The 22,293-nt window shown below is 44.0% G+C and overlaps 1 protein-coding gene across 1 annotated transcript in view; it reads right to left on the reverse strand.

Moving 5' to 3' along the window:
* TFCP2L1 (transcription factor CP2 like 1) overlaps positions 1-7,960 on the reverse strand; it is a 34,505-nt gene extending 26,545 nt beyond the window's left edge. The window contains exons 1-2 of the mRNA XM_067298580.1: positions 7,844-7,960; positions 3,320-3,471 (exon numbers count right to left, since the gene is read on the reverse strand). Of these exons, the coding sequence (XP_067154681.1) occupies positions 3,320-3,471; positions 7,844-7,905 (214 nt within the window). The 5' untranslated portion in view covers positions 7,906-7,960. The remainder of the gene's footprint in view (positions 1-3,319; positions 3,472-7,843) is intronic.
* Between the last annotated feature and the right edge of the window lie 14,333 nt (positions 7,961-22,293).

Raw genomic sequence — 22,293 nt, forward strand, 5'->3', positions numbered from 1 at the left:
GGCAGTAAGTTGTAGAGAATGGTTTAAGCCTCTTCATGAGATGGCTACGGCACTACAGCTTGGTCACAGCATGCTGGAGTCAATCAGTTCTTCTCCCACTCAGTTCTTCTGCCATGCCATGACTATGGCATGCTGGAATAGCTCCTGAGGCTTGGGTTGTCTTGAGGTTCCCTTCATGTACCTCAAGCATAGCTTGAGGCTTAAAAACCTCACTCAAGGCTACAGTACAGGACAAGCTCCTTAACAGCTATGCAAACTATAGAGAGCACATGAAAGGAAACTGTCATTTTTAAAGCAAGCCTCACATAACATAATTCTATTAATGTGATGAATTTTCTGACAGTTGGAGCCTTTAAATTAAGACCTGTCTTTCAATAAGATGTGCTCTAGCTCAGCTAGGACATCCGAGATCAGTGGGGCAGTGCCTGGGAGGTATTCCCTGGCTTGTGTTGAACAGGTCATATTAAACAGCCCTCTGGCTTTAGTGGAGAGAGTGGGGGAGAAATACTTATGCAGCAGATACCTACTGAGAATCTATATGGCTCAGGAATCAGAAGTGATTCCCATAGAGATATTCTTCTGAAACAAAGAGAATTTGACTCAAACACTTTAATTTTTATTTTTAAACAAACACATGTCCTACTTTTTATTCCAGAAGGTCAATGCATGAGGAACATGCTTTTGTCACAGATGTGATGAAAAAGACTATTTATAAATACCTTTTATGTAGGAGTTCATAAACAAAACGAGCTCTAAGCAAAACAGGTAGTTACCTGCCAATTCATAAGGACTCTGTACTGGGATTGCAAGGCAAATCACTTTTTTTTTTTTTTTTTTTTAAACCCAGGGCAACATCCTCACCGATACTCCAACAACAAAAATAAGACTTCCCCAATCCTGACCACAGCCAGTTAAAATCAGTTCCCAATATCCTCTTCTCTTCATCTCTGTAATTACCCTCAATTAACACATAAGCTTCTCACCATAGGCCATATCTATATGGAAGCAGACTCTAGTCCCTTTTTCCTAACTAGCACAGACAAGGGATTTTGGTCTAAGGGATACAGTATCATGGTATACCTACAGGCCAGGTGAATTTAGAATCAAGTCCTGCCCTTACTACTGGAGAGGGTAAATGTTGGGAGCAGGAGCATCAGCTGCCAGTATAGATGCTGAAGCAACCTGACAGAATGAGGAAGAATAGCTTTTAAAGAAGGGGCACTGCAAAATCTCAAGAGGGGGAAAAAAAAAAGGCTACACACAGGGAGTCCAGTATTTAAGCAGTGCATTGAATTTCAAGAGGATCTCAAAGAAGCCCATACGATCTCAGTGTAAGGAGGAAGATTCATTGCTTGGGAGCTTAAAGAAATGAGCAGGGGATGTTGCTGAGAAGGTGGCAGGCAAACATGAAGCTCCTGCCAAAAAGAAAAGAGAGCAAGAACAGTGTGAGCCTTTAAACTGCCAGGAGATGCACCACCTTTTACCACTAATCACCCCAAAGACCCCAAAAGGTGGTGTTGCTGGTTCCATCCACCATGGAAAGACAACAGCAGTTGAGAGACCCCACTTCTCCCCCAAGCCCCTTCCCAACTCTGACCCATTGCATGGCTCCTGCCAGCCTCATCCCTGCTTCGTTCCTCCAGGTCTGTCTCGTCTCATGCTCTCCAGGACACGTTCTGCAAGGGCATATCCTCACCTTCCCCTTTGAGAACTTCAAAACTTTCATCCTATGAGGGATGAAAGACAGATGCAGAAGATGTCTGAGAACTGGTGGTCTGCCAAGTAAGTCAGTCAGTACTGTGTTGCAGTGGAGCAGGAGACCATTCTTGTGATAGTATGCAGGAGAAAGACCAGCACAGCACAGCCTATCATGCAAAGGTGGTAATAGTCTGGCTTTGCATAGGAAAACCTGGATCGCTCTAGTGACAGAACTCTAATAAGTTGAAACTCATGGCACTGTGTGGAGAGTTGTATTGTTTTTGTCCTTGCAAGATAAGAAAGCAAACTGTTTGAAAGATGCTATAGTATTTGGCAGACAGCTGCCTTTTACAACAGAAGATCTTTTACTCTGAAACAGGATAGAATTTCGTGTTTCACAGAAAGATTCATCCCATCTCACCCTTGATATGCCCATCACTTCCCTGGGCTTTCTGTATTTGGATGGATAATTTGGGACTATGCAATCACAAATCAACTGTCTGTTGATCTGTGAGACATCGCAGTGCCAGATTATGTGACAGGGCACATCTGGCTCCTTGGGCAGAGCCTGCAGCACTAGGCTGATCTTTCTGGTCGGGCTCCACTGGGTCTAACTACTAGCAACACAGATCCGGAAGACAGCTGCACCTGAGGCCACAGTGCCCAAGGGAGGTCAGGGTTGTGCTCTGTACAATCATTGAAAGAGAAATCTAGCCACAGAGACACCTGAGTGAGCTTTACGCTCAATGCACAAAGCTTGAAGAGCTGGTGCAGCATCCTGAAGCAGGAGGAGACATCAGTAATATAAGGTAGACAGCCTTCAGCTTGTTGCTGGGCTAATGCCCTTGTTTATAACCTGACAGAAAATAAATGTAGTAAGTTATAGCACAAGCTGTGCCTGAAGAAGTCTGATCCTTCCAGGACCCATGTGCAGGAGTGCTGAAAAGTGACAGCCAAATTCCAACCACAGATGCGTGTGCACAAGTTCTGCCAGAAGGAAAAAAAAAAAGCCTAGAGAAACATGCAGTGCTTGTTTATCTAGGAGTAAAAATTAGCTTATGAGGTCAGCTATGGAGAACCTTGCTACAGTGAACCCCAGCAACATGTCAACTTAGGCACTCAGTGGAGCAGAGCCACACCACCCAGCCAACAGGAGCGATGTCATGCTCCGCACAGACCACCAAGGAGCCATCATGCACTTGCTAGCTCATCCTCTGGCATACCCCCCATCAGAGCTGGGGGACTTGCAACACAGAGCCCTCCCCAGCCCAAAGCCTGCCAATATGCTAAATTTATCTGGTCTTTTAAGATGAAGGTAGGAGGCTCCATTTTAAATTTTCAGAGATTAAGCCAGTACCTGGCCACATGGAATTGTGCATGCCATAATGCTGCTTTTGGTCAATAATTAACTCAATGAAACTTCACCTTTTGTATCAGCTGACAATCTGGTCTATAAATATGAAAAATTAAAGATTCTTCCTTTCCTCCATCCCCCTCCCATCTCTTTCCCTCTTTCCCCCTTCCCACTGTCCTCCCAGTGAGGCATAAGAACGGGATTCAATCTCTCTCTCATGAATCATTCCCGGGAAATATGCCTTCCTTCAGTGAGTACAAACCCTACCTTGGTTGAGATAGGTCAGGGTTTCTTCATGCAGTTTCACAGCAGGTGACGTAGCTGTGCAGAGAACATACTGAAATGGAGGCAGTTTGGCTTCATTCTCAGGAGACAGCTGTGGTTCTTCCTGCTTGAAGATTGGCAGTGCAAGCACATCACTGAAACATACAATTCACATGCATTTAGTTACAAAGACCAAAGACTTTATGGAACAACCTAGTCTCAATCTGGACTTGATTCTCATGATCCGAGATAATGGAGATTGTCTCTGGAGAAACGGTTAGTTATGACAGCTAAAAAAGAATTTGGACTGTATAACGCAGTAAGGCAATTTCTGCATCTGGGACGTCAGCAATGGACACAAAAGAACATCAGCATCAGCAAAATAGAACATTGTTGGGAATTAGTATGATTTAAAAACATAAATCGGATCTAAATTTTAGTTAATCAGTCTTCCCGATTAGAGAAAAAGAAAAAAAAGAAAAAACACTACCAAAAATAGATTCTCCTTCCTTGTAGAAATACATTTCTTAAAACGTTCTTGGGTTTTCAGACAAAAATCCATCAGAAGAATCGTACACCTCTTAATATGGCACCAGAATACCTTCATAAATGCACACACAGGTGCTCATGAGCAGCTTCACTAGGAGCTGCGCATAGTTCCAATTCTGACCTCCTTTACAACACTTTAATGCTGACCTGCCTGCTGACATACAGTTAAGCTGATGCCAACTTGTACTTATCATCAAGCAGAACGGATATTATCAAGGCTGAGTGCACAACAGAGTAAGAAAGAAAAGAGATGTCAGGAATAAGCATCCTTATCTTAACACGTCTGATGCTTAAAAACCGCATTAGCCTTTCTGATGTCTCTAACACTTCTGGTCGTTGTGTCCACTTACTTAAAAATGTTAATACCCTTCCAAGCCAGGAGGATTATGCTGAACACAAAAACTGTTCAGAATAAATAAGCAGAGATTTCTTTTTCCTCTCCATTTCTTCCAGGTGTGTGAAGACACTTGACATTCAGGTTAGAGACTGCAGTTCTGCTCCTTTCAGTAATCTCCCCCCCCCAAAAGCTTTTAAGAAAAAAACCATCTAGGAACATGCCAATGTGTACTGGCACGCTCCCTATGGTAAGAGCGCTAAAAATTTTTCCTTGCCTGTTCAGTTAATGATCCACTCTGTGTTCACTTGTAACACCCACAACCTTGAAGACTACCCAGGTCATCAGTAAAATGGTGCAGTAGTTTACAGTAAACTCTTAGAAGCACCTGGTTCGAATACAGATACTCCTATTCATGGAGAAATAAAGCCAGAGAGCAAACCGTGCCACTTCAGGTACAGGCAGGAGAAAAGAAACACCGGTCCCCGTTTCCATTCTCTCCTCCAACCGCCCCCCCCCCCCAACAACTTGGAGGCATCCAGCCCCATTTGCTTACTGGCATTACTGACATAATCACAGCTCTTGCCTAACTGCAGCCCTAGCCTCCCCCCCCTCCCTTAGGGATGATGATTTACTACAATAATGAAGTGACAGAAATGCCTCCAGCAGATTTCTAAAATAGATATCATTTCTCTGCACACACACAGGATCTGACAGTGCTCCACAGAATCATCTCACTCACCCTAATGCCAACATTTGTTCTCAACTCATTCATCTGCACAATGCTATTGGAATGCATGTTGCTTTACAAAAGAAAACAGATTTTAAAAAACCAAAAAGTTTTAAATTTTAAAATTTAAAAAAAACAAAAGAACACACCTCAGATAAAGAGTATACAGTGTGCAAAATCTGGCCCACAGTTAACACAAAGGGTGAGGAATTCATACACCTATTCAGCTGAAATAGTGGAGAAATTCAGACATGAAGTCAAAATTCAAATATCCCATTCCACTTCAGGCTCCTGACACCCCTACATTTTACTAGAACAGCTGTTTGATAGTTGATGACTATAAATACTGAGGGATTTGTAATTTGGTTTCCAGAAAATTTAACCATATTAAAGAACTGATGAAGCTGCACAAGTAAATCATCTTTTTATTCCTATAGCATTTGAGCCAGGGCCAGTGGAATCCAAAGCTTTATATCAAGCCCTTATGAAACATTTCAACTTCTTTAAAGTATTTGGAACACAGAAAGATTTGGACAACAGGTCAAGGATTAAAAGAAGTTGTAACTATAAACTATATAACTACAGATATAGAAGACACTGCAATATTTGTTCAACTGTATTCACTCAGGAGTTGCAAATCAAGTTTTGGGAAAAGTTTTTTTTTTTTTTTTTAATAATTGTTCACACCCTTTAAAAAAGGAAAAAAAATTGCTCAAAACTCTTCCTAGGTTCACCTATCAGCTTTACGGTCCATGTCTTAACCAAGGGTGAGTCAACTTACCCGGGGAAGGGAGAAAGTTAGTTGAAATAGATGGTTCCACTAGCTGGCAGAACAAAGAGTGAAATATATAATGTGTTTCCATAAAGATGAATGAAGATTTGCCAATGTTCCACCTGTACAAAGGTTTTTCTGTAATATTCTATTGCAGGAACTACAAATACCCATGGCAAATGCACCACAGTGAGGTATGGCAGAATTTACATGAGATATCTCAGATATGGACAAAGCCTTCAATATATACAAAGTATAATTGATAAAAGCTTTTCCTCTAGCTACTTCAAGCATTGTCCTATTTCAGCTATGTAGTCACTACAAGTGGGTACAGAAAACCTTCAGAAAGGCACAACTCAGCAAAAATGCCCCATACTAGAAACATGTCTTGACATATTCCCATGCAAAGTAAATTGGCCAGAATTAGAAGTCTCCAGAAAGAACAAGGGTTTTATTCCACTGACCTTCACTGCAGCACCTGAGGCCATTGCTTAACACTGCCATAAATCTGGCTTTAGAGCTTTTAGTACCAAATCAAAAATGCCACGGTCACAGGAGCAGAGGCTCACTGAAGTTTAAGTTTGTTCCAGGAACGCTGACAGGTTAACGTTGTAACGGCAGCCTGCCTGCCAGCTCAGGTATCATTTATCCCCTCACAGCTAGCATAAGGTCAGCATCAAGCCAGCAGAAATACTCTAACGTGTTTTCTGGACAATTCAAAGGAAGTTGGATTGCAGGCTCAAGCCTGACCCAAACTTGATCTTGTAGCACTCAGATGCTGTGAATCTACAGTATTAATGAAACAACCCGAGCATCATTATCTTGCTCTCTGAACCCCGAGACTGTATGTGCAAGTACCTACACTAAGGCTGATGTGCTGCCACCCTTCTCACTGTCCTCAGCTAAGCAGCTTTGCAAGCACAAAGCAAGAGAGTACAACAGTTTTGCCACATGCACGCTATTAAAACAGATTTACTGGGATAGAGGAAGGACGTAAAACACGTATGAAGTGGGAAAACTGCAGGGAAGCAGTATTGTATCATTCGGTAACAGGAAGTGATTCTTCAACCGAAAAGATTCCTCTGCATGGGTAGGGAGCAGGAAGAGTTAAAATTGCATGTCTCATCGAAAGGAAAGTTTTATCTGTGTTTGAAGTACTTTGCTGGGCAAACTCGATGTCCTCTCAACAGCTGTTATTTGGGGGCATGCTTTGAAAGCAAGACTGTCGGGCCAGAGCCAGATTTTCTCTGCTGCTGTAATTCAGCAAAGGCATACTTCAACCAAGTAGCAACAACTGACGCCAGCTGAGAGCTCAACCTTAAATATTCACAATAAATAAATAAATAAATAAATAAGCACCCAGCAAAAAGGAAACTCCCCAAGTTGTCTGCTTTGTTGTCTTTTGGAGGGAGGAAATACGGGTTTGTGGTACACATGTTACAGGCTATTGTTTAGCAGCCCTTATGCTTAAATTAGGCGCATTTAATTAAATGCGACTGTGCGAGGGCAGGAAAAAGCTGGTTTAGACAAGTTCAGAAAGTGAAATTAAGAGCTTTCTACCCAGCATCCCAAAAAGAAAGAGGCAGAAACCCAGTCCTGAGAAAACCGAGCATCTTCTTAATTTGCGAGCGGTCGCTCTGGGCAGAGTTTTGACGGGGCTGCGCAACTAGTGCACCTTCTGCCTTTGAACTACGTTATCTGAGTCCCTGCAGAAGGAAGCCATCAAAAGCGATAGAGCAAAATTCAATTACATAACTAGGCAGTTAAAAAAGAAAAACAAAACAAAACAAAGAAAAGAAAAGCGCCCTCACGGCTCAAAAGAGGTTTCCTCCAGCAAGCGGGACCTTTCTCAAGCGGTCGCCCCCAGCCCCGCTCTCGCCGCCGGGCAGCCCCGCGCTTGCCCCGCGGCCCCCAGGGGACGCTTCCCCGGCGGGGGGGGGGGGGGGGACACTTCACCCCAAACCGGCGCCGCCAAGCACCGGGGCGGCGTTTCGCCCCCGTGTCGCGGGGGGGGGGGGGGGGGCACGGCCCCATCGAGCCGCCCCCGCGGGGTTTCGCGCCGCCCGGGCGGCTCTCGGCGCCGCGGGGAGACGCGCGGCGGCCGCGGGCTGCGCTTTCGGGGCGGGCTGGTGCAGGACTCACCGCAGGTAGCTGCCGGTCGAGTGCTGGTTGTAATGCTCCGGCTGCGTGTGCCAAAACAGCATCTTGGGGGAGCCCGGCGGGGGGGCGGCCCCGATCCCCGCGCGCAATCCCTGGGGGCGGCTGGCGGGGGGGAAGGCAGGGGAGGGGGCCAGCCGGGCTGCCGACCCCGAGGCACGGCGGGCACCGCTGCGGCCAGCTGTAGCGGCGGCCCCGGCTGCTCCCGCCGCTTTTATGGCCCGGCCCCGGCGGCCGCGGGTTGGCTGGGCTGGGGCGCTGGAGCCGAGCCGAGCCGAGCCCTCCTCCGGGCCGCTCCTCCTCCTCCTCCTCCGCCGCCGCCGCGGGGGCGCAGGTGGCAGCGGCCCGCCCCGCCACCGCCCCGCAGCCCGGCGGGACGGCACCCGCGGTGCCCGCCAGCCGGGGGGCCCCGGAGAAGCCCACCGCAGCGGAGGGAAGGGCTTCGCGGCCCCGGGCGGCCATCACCCCCGAGGGCGAGGTCGCCATCTTATCCCGCGCGCCCCGCAGCCCGCCGTCGCACCCCGGAGGGTGAGGGCGCCATCTCGCGCTCCCCGGGGCCGGCGTGCCGCCCTGGGAGGAAGGCGGCGATCCCGTGTGCCCTGGGGCAGCCGTTGCCCCCCCGAGGGCAAAGCCGCCATCTCCCATGCCCCGGAGCAGCCGTTGCCCCCCTGAGGACAAGGCCGCCATTTTGCATGTCCTGGGGCAACCGTTGCCCCCCGAGGGCAAGGCCACTATTTCACCTGCCCCCAGGCCGGGCTGCCCCCCCCCCCACACACACACACTTGGGGCAGGGGAAATCTGCCCTCCCCACAGCAAGAGATGTTGCTGCAAAATGCCTTGTCCCGGGAAAAATGTTGAATAGTGGGCACTGCGGGGGCACAGTTATCAGAGTTATCACTACTACACCTGGCATACTGGTGTCTGTCAGCAAATAGTGAACAAGGTTTGACTTAAAATAACGTGTGCACACAAAACACTAGCAGCTGGCGCTAGTAAAAGCAACAGCTAGACTTCAGTGGGTCCTGGCTTCGTTCACACAAAGCGAGAGGGGAACCTTAAAAACAGTTGGCAAGAAAAGCTCTATGAATTGGTTCTGTCCTGATATATAGTTTGTCCTCCAAATTGCAAATATTTTTAAAAGTGAGTCTCTTCACATCATGCCATGGGGACGTTCTGGCTGCTCCAATTGACGTCAGTGAGGGTTGAGTATGAAATCACTGTTCGAGTTCCTTTAATGTGTCTGTTTTTTTAATTAAGGACAGCTGATTATTTTAACTCTGTGCTGTCTGTCTTGTATGCTGGCCTTCATTTTAAGCGGAATTTTATTTGGTAGGGTTGTTTTCCAAGTGGGGGAATGAGAGATTAAGTAATTTGCCTGAGGACATAGAAGAAAAACAGGACAGTTTCAGAAATTAAACTCACCCCCAAGCTGTTATCTCTACCACAATTGTGCCCAAAAGTCTTCTGTCCTCCTAATCCAACTCCCCACTCAGTAAGTAGAAATCTGTTTCTTTACCGTTTTAAATTCAAGATCCTTATCCTCAGCTACAAGGCTGCCTATATCCCATCATTTTCCTAGCTCCCTGCTCTCAGCATATCTTCCTATCCCAGGAATTTTTCTCACTTTGATAGTTTGGGGAGGGGGGAGAAAAGGGAAGGTTTCCTGTTTTATCATGTTCTATTATCCGTCCACCAGCAGAAACAGAAAACTGAAACCCTTAATTACTCTGAGTCATTAAAAATCTTCCAGTCCATTTTGCAGGAAAACACTTCCTCAAGCTTCCTGGTCAAATTTCAGCAGAGAAAAATGCTGTTTACTCACAAAACTTTCTGCTGGCACCATCAGTCCAAGGTAGCTGTATGCATATATCATTATGTATTTGCCATATTTCACAGCTGAGATAGCTGCATTTCACTGGCAGATGAAATTATTATACTGCTACGATTATATACTATCTGTATTGTAATAGCACCTATAGAACATCGTTAGGTTGAGTCCCAAAGTGTTAAATGCTATATAACTAGACATTGGCAGTTCTTTTTCCAGACATGTCACAATTTGAAGAACAAGGTAACCTGAAAGGTAATCAAGTAGCTTCACAAAGCTATTAATGAGTCTTAAAGTTTTTAAAAGGTATACTTTTATTTACCAATCGCTGTTGGTTTCAAACTAAGAAACAGTACAAATGAATGTGCCTTTAAGGTGGTTTCTCTTTCCTTTGTTACTACACAGCTATATAAACCCCTGCTTCTTTCAAAGCAAAATGGCTCAAGTTATGTTGTAACTTTTTTATGCTCTTAAAAATATTTAGCTCTGTTCACACAACATCTGAGCAAGAGCAGCTGTTCAGACCTCAATTGAGCAAAGTGTCTAAATTTAGCTCTTGGGCAGAGAAACAAGACAAAGTTTGCTGAGGTGTCCGAGGACTTCTATAAACAGTAAATATCCTTCCACAATTCTGCACTGACTGGAGAAATACATAGTTGAATGTAAAAGTAAATAACTATACTGTACAAAATGAAGGATCCAGTCAAGTCAGGCATGTCTATATTTTCTTTACTATCTTTCTAGAAAGCAAATATTTTGGAGGGCAAATGAGTTTAAAATAATCCCATTTATTTCCTCTCTGTTCCATTGCTGAATGTAGAAAATAGAGTTGGTAATCTATTACCAAGGGAACAAAGCACCTAAATACCTTTGTGGATCCAGTCACAAACATCTAAATTGCTTCTGAAAAATCTGGCATGGGCTCCTAAATCAGGTAAAAAAATTTGTGTTCATGGAGCCCGAAACAAAATTAGTTATAGGATCAAAGCTGAACAGGATATTGTATTGAAGAGCTTCCATTAGCTCATTACGCATCAGTCAAGATTATTCAAGGATTATTCCAACCATCTCCTGATGTATGGGCCAAAGTGCCTGCTTCTCCACAGACCCACATGCTCAAAATATAATCTTGAATTTAAAGAGGAAGAACATTCTCTCTCCCCTCATTGTCCTTAAGATTTCTGTATCACTTGAATCTGTGTTTGCCAAATACATTCTTAATATTTCTATCCCTGATGAAGGGCCTGTGCAGATAGGCTCACTGTTTGGAGGACAATCCTAGGAAGACAAGAATAGCTACATGACTGCTATAGCATGCAGCAAAAAGTTAATCCAAGTCAGCATGTGCCAAGGGAAACTGAAAAGGGAAATTTTGCCCTGTTCTCCAGGCATACACCTGATCCACAAGGTGCAGACATTAGAATTGCAGAATGTCGGGATGAGCTGCAGGGATCTGAAATGTACTGAAGAGACTTGGTGTTTACTCTATGCTTTGAGAAAGTAACAGCTTTTATATAGCCCCTATTGTTCTAAAAGCTGGCAAAATCATTGCTATGCCTTAGACAAGATTTTTAGATCAGCTTCCAAGGGCAAGTGCTGGCTCTCTCAGGTAGCCCACTGACCCTAAAGGTCTCTTAATCAGGCCCATGCAGGTCCGTGTTTCAGATGGAGGCCAGCCCAAATGGGTTCCCATTACCCTCTACTTGAGTGGCATCTCAGTTGCATCTCAAAGCGTAGCTGGTGGTCAGCAGTTTGGGAAATGGCTACTATCAGAATTATGAATGCAGTCTTGGTGCTACAACTCAGAAGGAAGTTACTGAACTGGAAAGGGTCCAGTGAGAATGAATAAAGTCTTGAAAATGTGCCACATAGTGAAAGACACAAGGAGCTTGGCCTGGACTTATCCAGACTAAGGTTAACAGGTGACCCCATCACAGTCTATACATACTCACTTGGAAAATCAACATTTCATAACGGAGGCTTCTAAACTTCACAGCAAAGATACAACAGCCAAGGAACAAACATTGCAAGTAAATAAGCTTAGGATAAGATCAGACTGCACATTTTAGCAAGGAAGGTAATTAACCATGTGAGCAATTTTACCAAAGTTTGTGATTAATTCCCCATGCCCATTTTCTAGATGTATATCAAGATTAGATTTTTTTTCCTAAAAAAAAATGTTCTAGTTTGAACAGAAAGGAATTCAGTTAAGTCCTATGACCTGTATTACAGCCGAGAACAAAGATGATCACCAGCATCTACGACGTCACCCAGCAAAAGGCTTCCAAACTACTTCCTCTTACAAAAGTGTCCCTGTTCTACCTTGTGTGTCTAAAGGCCCATGTATCCCCTTCCCAGACAGCCAAACTCCCAGAAATGCTAATATGTTGTGATGTGTTGTCAACACAAGCGTCATGACACAATGAAAACTGCTTTAACTGAACTTAATAGTAAAACAAATAACAGAAAGAATACTGCACAGACTGGCTTATTTATTTTCTTATTCAAGTCATTCATTAAAACCTTCACCATTTTCTCACTTATCAGAGGTCACCATCAAATTTCCAGCTGCCACTGAATTTCCAGGCACAACCAAGCACTGATGAATCCACAAGTTTTTTTGCCACAGAAATTAAGCCTACTTTGCAAGCTTTCATCAGTCATATTAATCATTTTGACTGTCCTGATTTTATCTGCAAGAATCAAAATTTTTTTCTTCCTGGTGAATATTTTTTTTAAGTCATTTTATTGTGGAAACAAAAGTGTTTACACAATGAGGATGATAGATGATTGGATGGCAAAATAAGAGTGTTTTAAATACTCATTATACATCTATTGGCATTGGCTTTCTCATTGTGAGCTACAGGCCACAATTACCAGAATCAGCACTCTCTCCATACTAGCAAACACAGTAGCTATGTTTACATTGCTGCAAGAGGGGAGCAAGAAGTCCTCCAGAGCTGACACCACTAGTAGAAAAGCAGCACATGATTTAAAAAAAAAAAAAAAAGGAAAAAGGAAAAAAAGGCACTTTTTGGCCAGCAGCAGATACTGACTCTGCAAACAGCTGTGCCCAGTACAATTCTCCAGGGTTAGTTATGATCCCTCTGCCTGAGGTTACCACATCAAGCCTTCTGCAGCCGCACGGGTTGTCTGAGCACTTGCTGTCTGCTTCGAGCAAAGTCAGCTGTCTTAGCATAAATGGCATAAATAACACACACACACACTAGGCTGGCAGGGCAAGGGGACCATAACCTCCAGCCGGTGTGCAGGGAGGAGCGACAGGAGGCAAAGCATCCTCACCTAGAACTGAAAGCAGATCAAATCTACTTACAGCATTACTGTCTGAAGCGTTCTGTTTCACAGCAAAAAATTGTAGCAGGGACAAAAATATCTGTGAAGGCTATTTGTAACCCACATCCGCCAACCAATCTGGTTTGCCACCCTGCCCCCAAACAGTTGTGTCAGCACAACTGGGGAATGGAGCGGGGAGGGAAGGAGCGACCGGGGCCAGGCTGGAGCAGGGACTCTTTAAAAAAACAGCTTTGCCAGAGAGCAGTGTGTGTGTGAAAGTACAGACAAAGATGCTCAAAGCTGTTTAGTCTGTAGACCCCACAGACCTAAGCCATGCCACCCTTCTCATAGAAAGGGAGTCCTGAAAGCCTGAACGAGATACAGAAGGCACTCTCTGCAAATTTACAGGCCATACTAAATTAGGTGGGGGTGGTTGGCATGCTGAACATCAGTGCTTCTGTCCAGCAGGACCTTGAGAAACTTGAGGCCACCAGAAACCTCATTAAGTTCAGCAGAGACATGCAAAATACTGTACTTAGTTGGAATAACTCCATGTACCAATTCAGGCTAAGAACCAACTGATTGAGGAGCAGCCCTACTGAGAAGGGCTGATGGGTTACCTAGAATGCCAGTTTAAATAGGAGACAACAGTGCTCTCTCTCTCTCCACAGATAAACCAAACTGCTCCTCAGGAGATGAAGGGAAGTAATCATCCCCTTCTTCTTGGCACTGGGGAGACTGCGTCTGTTCGAGCCTCCAGTTCAGAGGGATGTGGAGAAACTGGAAAGGATCGAACAGGTAAGCTGCTAAAATATTCAGGAACCTAGAGCCCATGTCCTATGAGAAGAGACTGAGGGCACTGGGTTTGCTTAGTCTGATGAAGAGGAAGTTAAGGGAGGATCTAGCAGCAGCCTACAACTACACAAAGGCAGCTAAAAAGATGATGGAGCCAAACCCTTCTTGGCAGCAGCAGTAATAGCAAGTTGTGGCTTGGGGGTTTAGTTTAAACACTAGGAAAAACTTCTTCACTTGTGGGGTACATGCAACAATGCAAGACGTTACCCAGAGAGTCTGTGGCATCTCTATCCTTGGAGGTATTCAGGATTCAGCTAGACAGAGCCATGGCTGACTCAATCTAGGATACACCCTGTGCTGAGGTGGAGGTTGGATAAGAGAAATCCAGAGGTCTCTTCCCACCAACACTTCCATGGTTCTGTGAAGCCCAGCTGTGACTGGATTATGATAGATACAGTGGTCCTGACACAGGGTCCATCCCTATTTGAGGCAACGACCATTATTATTCGGACTTGGCAAAGCAACAGTGACAAACAGTCGTATTCTCTCCAATGCACACTCCTTGGATGTGAAATGATTCTAGAATAATTAGACACAGTTGAGCATGTAGAAAGATCTGAAATGCTCCTCCTCAGAGTGTTTATCTGTTGTAGGACAGCAGTAAGCATGAAAAAATACATTACAGAGCCTCTTATCTCCCCTTAAACACTTTAGAAACAGTTGAAATTCCTTTAAAAGAAAACATGCTAAGATTCTTCATGTACTCAAAATATCTTTCAATAATCCCTCAGAGAACCCTTTATACCTTATCAGCATCACAATTTACATGTCATAAGACCCCTAGTCCTTCACAAATACTATGACTTGTAAAAACTCAGAATATGAATCTAGAAAACAATGAGCATTATTATTATAATATTTGGTCTTTGCTTCAAAGCACTCTTCCATCAAATTAGGTTATTCTTATAGAAATACTCTAATTGGATGATTCACACAACAAATTCAGACCAAGAGGAAGATAAACCAGAAAAAGGAAGGTTTTTTTTTAAAAAAAAATTAGTTAAATATAGTCAGTCTACAATTATTTTCAACTGGTGAAATAGCAATTTTGCAATGACAGTAATTTGTACAATTATTCTAATATGTCATTCCCTTTAATTTTTAGAAATGTAATTTGAGGCATTTTTTTGTGTGTGTGTTTACATAGAAATTCCTAAGTCTGAATAATGAAGTCTCCCAAATCCGCTGCAAGGCAAGATAAGGTGAGTAGAAATTGATCTCTACTGACTAGCTAAGAATGCATTTATTTCCTCAATATTCCTTTCTCCTCCCAATATCCTAGATCACCTGCTTGCAGGTGAGAGAGAGAGGTGTCACCTCTCATCTCTGCAAGCCCTGTGGGGCGAGTTATATTTGTATTAATGTCGCATGGTGGTGTGCAGTGTGGATGCACCCTACAGACACAAGTGTCCTATCATCACTAGATAATTAGCAAGTAGTCCTATGTTACAAACAGGGAAACTAAAGAGCAAACTGACTTCCAGTCACTGAGACAGTGACAGATCTGTGAATAAATCCCAGGGTCATGAGTCCCAATCTAAACATCAGATGATAGTCCAGGTCTCAGTAATAACTGTACAGTTAGATCAGGGAAAGATGATCTGTTTCGAGGCTGAATATGCTACACATACATCTGTGACTTCATTTTCTTATACAAATATAGGAATAAGCATAGTTGGACAAAAATTAGTGAAGTTACAAGAGTGTAAAACCCATGTAGGTGGAAGGAGGATCAGATGCTTTGTGTTTCTGCAGCAGAAGTGGATTGCATTGGCTTGTATATACAATAACCTTGGTGAGAGCAATAGAAATTTGCTTCACTAAGACCTGTTGATTTTAGCTTACTCACACACAAGCCATGGCAGGTGTACCTACAGTGGTTTAAGATAAAAATCTTTTAAGATAAATCAGCATCAATTTCAAATCACTTTAATACACAAAACACCTGACAGCTGAAATACACCTACAGTGTTCATAAAGACTTTCAGGAGCAGGGTGGGATAACAGTTTGAGGGCATGAACCATAACAAAGGTCTTCAGATAAAGACAATCAAAGCAATAAAAGCTCAAAATTGCTATGTTCTCACTCCCAAACCAAGGCTTGCTGTTTTGTTTTGATAGTGAAGTAACTAACCTCACTGCAAAATCCTCCTGGGGACCATGCTTTAATTTTTTCCATGATGTAGTTAGGCAAGGTCAGCTGCAGTTCAGATGCATAGTATTCAGTACCACCAGCAAGATCATGGCAAAAACTACCCACGTCTTATCTCCTTCAGGATTTGGTTGCAGAATAGCTGATGGACTAGTGGGACAATAGACATTGAGGATATACCCAGGACTCAGCGTGCTGAGCAGAAACTATTGTCTTCAGTAGGATTTTATCTCACACCCATATTTTATAGCAAAGACAGGCCTCAGACTTTCAGAGGAAGTTTTCCTTTGTTCTGCTTTAATCAATCAATGGCAATTAACCAACATTTAGTTTCGCTCAAGAAAGGAAAAACATAAATAATTGTGTCCTGAAACAGAAATCCCATCAGCTTTTCCAAATGTATTAACTATCTCGCATGAATTGGCAATCAATTAACTGAGGTTAAAAAAGAAAAAAGGTTAATGCGCAAACCGTCTTCTTTACAACCTTCTTTAATCCCATGTCTCTAGAGCGTGGCAGAAAAAATTGCTACTCCACTTCTTCATACATTCATATAAATGCAACGTTATTCTGATCATAAAACAATTTTGCTGGTTCATCCCAGGACACGGGTTCCTGCGTGACACAGAAATATGCCATGGACTTGTTCCAGGCTGCCCCTGCCTAAAGAACAGAGTAAGTCACTCCCTTACATGTCTGTTTATAATGTATCAGCTAAACAACTGTATTATCACAGGAGAGTTCAATCAAGAGTTACGTGCTGTAGGTTTCAGGTTGCTCATTGTAAAAGAAATTTGCATTCTTGAAGACAGATTGTTATAGATGGACTAAACAATCAAAGATGTGAAAAATACAAATAATAGTGAGAAATAGGAGGATAAGATCGTCTCACCTACTTTTAGACATTTACAAGGTCCTCCCCTTATTCGACCTAATGTAAATACTTCTTTTAGGTTAGAATGAATAGTGTCCTAGACTCCTTGGGCTGTGCCGGTGAGATCCCACTGACTATAAACATTGGAGATTAATCGGATGAATCCTGACAAACATCTGCTTTCATTTATCAAAACAAGGTTAAGAAACTTGATCACCATTTATAAACATCTATTGGGGAAGAAATTGTTCATAATAGAAACAAAAAGAAGGTAATAACATTGAACTGGAAGATGTGTTGAGCAGGATCGATGTTTGTAACATCTGGTCAGAGCAGTAGCAGTCATGTAGATCACGACATCATTATCGTTCTTATGAAAAAATAGAATAGAGTCCAAAGTGATACTATATATTGGATAGCATCAGTGAGTCAGATTTATGTTTAAATTTTGTAGCTACTTGCTAATATTTCCCATTTATTTGGAGTGCACAACCTGTATTTTTTTTTCTTCAAGTACGTAAAAAAAATGTTATTTGAGCACTTCTTCTTGCCACAGCTTTCTTGATTGGGCTTTTTTCTGACCTTAGCAGTGAGTAAAATTACACATTTTTAAATCAGCAAACCCGAGCATAGGCTGCATTCAAGAACTGTAGAAGAATTGGCTGTGCCATTAGTGACAGTTTTCAGTATGACTTGGAACCTCTGGGAAATCTCAGAAAAAAATCTTATATGGTGCCAATGGTTACAAAAGATGAAAAGGAGGTGAACTGGACTTAAATGATCAGGCAACAGATGCAGTGCAATTACTGTTGCACTGCAGGAGTTTATGGACAACAAATCCGGTTAAACCAAAACATTTTTAAACGAGATCATAATTCTGATTGATAAGAGTAATAGCACCAGTGTAATGTATTTTTATGAGAGATTTAACTTCTGGCCTAATTGATAAGGAAGGTACAACAGCATAGGAACAATGCTGCATATACTGTAACAGATAGGTTAAAGGCTGGATAGATTGCAGTTAAGGAGAAACCATCGCCAAGCTGGATGTGGGTTTGGTGCTCTCTAGTAGCACTTAGAAAATCTAAAATCTGATCAAGTTTGCAGAAGATTCAAAGATTGCCAGAATGATACGTACTGAGGAAGACAGGTGGATGATACAGAATCTCCTTGCTTGGAGACAAATAATTTGTGTTTTAATACAAGGAAGCAGGAGCACAGGACGTACACAGGGACAGACAGAGAGCACCAAGGATGGACAGAGAGCACCAGCCATACTCAGATGGTGGGGAATCTGCCCAGGATTTGGTGGGAAATACTCATTTGCAGGGTAACAACAATACAGCAAATCTCAAGATGAAGCTTTGGAGGAGGGGAGGGTGATTTTATTCCCAAAACAAATCCAATTGCACTCACACTCATACCCACATACTCACAAACAGTAAAAAGCGTGTGTCCAGGGGGTCTGTCCAGCAACCAGGCACCAAGACATGTGTCCCCAAGGTCTGGTCAGGATCCCTTGCAGTGACACGGAGGACGAGGGACACTGGCTGTGGAGTCCTCCTCACCCAGGCTCCCCCTGCGGCTGGCGGGCCCTCGTGGGGCAGGGCTGAGCCGTGAATCCCGGAGGTGACAGCGATTGCCATCTTTGTTCCTCCATCCTGTCCCCTCTGTGAGCCATCAGGACCGACTGCCTGGCCTTTGTCTCCTCTCTGGCTGTCTTAAGGCTCCAAATCCTGTTTATCTTCCTGCTATCACCTCTTAATGGTCCATGTCTTTGTTTCAGTCTGGGTGTAGGCTGTCCCTTGCTGTAGGCTGATCTTTTGTTTTCCTGATCCCAGTGGCCTGAAAAGCTGCATGGAGATGTGCTGGGACCTCCATAACTTGCTAATCAAGGTGCCATTAACACTTGCCTTTCTTGTACCCCTTCTTCTGCCTCTGCCCCTCCTGAGGCTTCCGCAGTCCCATCCGTATCCGTCCCAACCCTCCTATTGCAGATCTCTGCAAAAGGGGAGTTACTGGAAACACTTCACTGACTGGAGGGGCTGGGATGGAGCTGGGAACCTTTTCTCAGGTCCTCTTACCTCTGTTGCTGCCAGCTCCATCTCAGCCCAGCTTTGCATAGATAGATGGCATCACCTGTGGTGATTTAGATGCAGCAATTGGAAAATGCAATTCTATGGCTTTTCCTAGATAGGTCAAACTACAGCAGACTTCATCTGTGGCCCACAGACCCTGCAAGGGCCTGGGCTTCTCCTAAGTGGGCTGTCAAAAATAATCACACATAGCCAGCCACCTAACTATGGATGTGACTTTTAGGGATCCACATCTCTATCAGAAATCCAAAAAAAAAGGTTGAAAACCATTGAACTAAATAATGCAAGAGCCTTCCGGTGGCTTTGAATATTCTATTCATTGAGGTTGGAAGCTGTTATGGAATTTTTCAATACATGATTTAATCTCTGCAGTCTGAGCTCCAGAAGCAAAGGGAAGAAACACAGTGACTCTGGAGCCAGGATGCCAAATACAGCTAGGGGCCTCAGGCTAGGAAAGGGAACATTTTCAATGGCTTTTAGAGGACACATTGGCCAAGTCACACATGTTACGACAGTTCACTGACAGCATTATAAAGCAAGAAAAGCAGTGTCAGGTGAGCTGCTTAAAGGGCAAAATTGTTCCCTGCTGCATATTGTGCTAATGTTTGGTCATTTGGTCATTTTCACTGTCTCACTATTGGAAGGCAGTTTCTTGAGAACACCATTTTAGTGGCAGCTTCTCAGCAGACAGAGGCCTGAGTAGCATTGGCTTCTTGGCAACGCATTTGCCCTTCTTGAGGTGTCCCGTAGTGGAAGGTGGGGTTACACAGGCAGTGCTGCCTCAGTCAGTGCTCCCCAATCCACACAAGCATATTCCTTACCTCTTCCCTCCCCACTGCACCAGTGCTGCTGGAAACACGAACAGCTGGATTTGGGAACTGTTTTTTCTCACTGAAGAAAAAACAATTTTTTTTTTTGCATCTTTAGCTTGTTTTTCAGGCGAATCAGTTCCCAGATCTGAGTCACAGCATGGCCACATGACCAGTGGTGCCGATGCAGTGGTGGGGAGCAGGGAGAGAATAAGCCAGAGGAGGGCTGGGGAAGGCTCCTGCCCTCAGCCCAGTGAGGTGTGACTAGCACTAAAGGTGTAACATGGTCTCAACTCCAAAGAGACCAGTGGCAAGATAGCTTTCCAATGAACCTCTTCAACTGGCAGGTATCTTCCTCAATAGCTTTCCCTCTCTCCTCGTGCCTGGAAAAGTTTGCCTAAGTTTTCTACAGAAAGTGTCTTTTTTTTTTTTTCCAGAGAATCTGGAACTTTATTAAAAAAGCAAACAAACCCATGGGTCTTAATTTTTACTGCTTTATTTCATTAACTCAGAATGTCCCACAGGGAAATAAAATAAAAGGTTTAATGACCAGTTCTCACCCTAACAGTACTGAGACCGGGTACAGTGCTGGAGCTGCCTGAGGCCAGAGCAGTTCACAGTGCAGAGCAAGTGTCAGAGGAGGAAAAACAGCACAGAGCAGGGAAGTGCCTGGCCATTGAAGGCTGCACAGCAGCTGAGAGAGAGACCAACCCTCTCACAGCCCATCTCTTTTTAAGCTCTTTGATAGATTTATATTGTGACAGATCTTCAAGGTTGAAATCCTCCAGTCAAGGGAGTGACACCCAACTGTGTCCCAGCCCCTTAATCTTTCTGTCCCTCAAATGCCTGTAGCCTTTTTCAAGTGTCTTTGATTTTAGAGACAGCTGTAGCTCAAATATTTACAGTTTGCACTCAAATCATGTGTAACTGCTTTATAAAGCAGTGGGCACTGCCAGCCCAGGAAATATAACTTGGTGGAGATAAGCTGTGATCCTTCAGACTCAAGGCCTTGAGAAAGTTGATGACTGTTGTGTAAGTGTCTTCCTCTGTCAAAAGCTGCTGTTGGTCAAGGGTACCAAGCACTAATGATAGTCTGCAATCTGATCGGGATGCGGCCAACTCTTAGACACACGTTGATAAGAGGATTTTTTTTTTAAATGAGACTTTTGCCAGAAGTATTAGAGCCTGTCCTGTTCTCTCTGTCCCAGAACAGCCTTTCATCAGGCTTTATATCACCCTACATCAATGTGCGACAGCTTGCTTCTCTGTTTGCACTGGGCCAGACACTCCACTGCTGCAAATGGTCCAGCTGATCTAAGTGGATCAGGCCCTATATTCTGTTAAAAAAAAAACATGGCCTGGTAAAAGGTGTCACACAGGCAGTGCCAGAGACACTCCTCTGTTTGTCTGTCTCCAGGTGCCATCAGCGCTGAGGGGTGATGGAGACCTCAAATTATGGTGTAAATTCTGTGGACCAGCAGCTACTAGCAAAGGACAGCAGCATTACTACACAGAGGTAGGGACCATCCAGATCACACTAGCAGCCCTCTCAGTTTGTTCCCAAACTAAGGACCCACTTCTGGCTGCCATGTCCCCCAGAGCTGTTATGCTCAGTCTAACAGAGGAGCCAGGGTGAGCCCAGCTAGACTCCCTGACCACAGCAGCTTTTACAGCACACATTAGATGGGAGCAAGTTTGTCTTAATATAAATAGAACTGAAGAAAAGGTTGAAAATTATTTAAACATGTTTTAACAATAAGAAAAGCCTATGTCTGAATATGTGTTTTATCTCCCTGATGATACATAATAGCTGTGGATGGCTCTTTAAAGTATAACAGAACAATAGAGATTCACCATCACCTTGATAACAGGGACCTTGAAGGAATACATGCTTCTGGTCCCTGAAAAACCTCCGCGCCAGTATGGCTTGGCTCACAGGCTCGATTTGCTTCATGCAAATGACTCTGCTGAGCACAGACCTCAGGCCTTACCACCACAATATCTCACATCCAGAGTCCACAAAACTGCCAAAGCTGCTGAGTGAAAACTGTCCTCAACAGCCCTGTGCACACAGCTCTCTGCAGCAAGAACAGGGGGGTTGTGCAGACAACAGAGGTTTCTCAGAAAGAGCAGGGTTCATGAGAGCAAATACATGAGCTATTTATTCTGGGGTGGTTGCAGAGGCTCCCTCTGTAGCAGCTGACACATCCAGAAGGCATTTCAGCCCTTAGACACCTCTCTCAGGAGAGACAAATCGTCCCTCCTTGGCTATAAAGAGAAGCTCAACTACTGAATTTGATTAGACACTTCTCTCCAAGGTGGCTGATAGTAGAGAGAGAGGAACCTCCTTCAGAAAGGGATGGGGACCTCTTATGCCCCACACAGACATAGCTTCGTTCCTTTCAGCCTGCAGACAGCCTGCCTTTCTCTCCATGTTGTAACTGGACAGCTAAAATGGGAGTTAATATATGGCCCACAGAACGTAAATGAAAGACGTATTTGGCCTCCAGAAAGAACATTTTCCCAT

The sequence above is a fragment of the Apteryx mantelli genome, chromosome 6 (genome assembly GCF_036417845.1).
Source record: "Apteryx mantelli isolate bAptMan1 chromosome 6, bAptMan1.hap1, whole genome shotgun sequence".
In the NCBI taxonomy this organism is placed as follows: Eukaryota; Metazoa; Chordata; class Aves; order Apterygiformes; family Apterygidae; genus Apteryx; species Apteryx mantelli.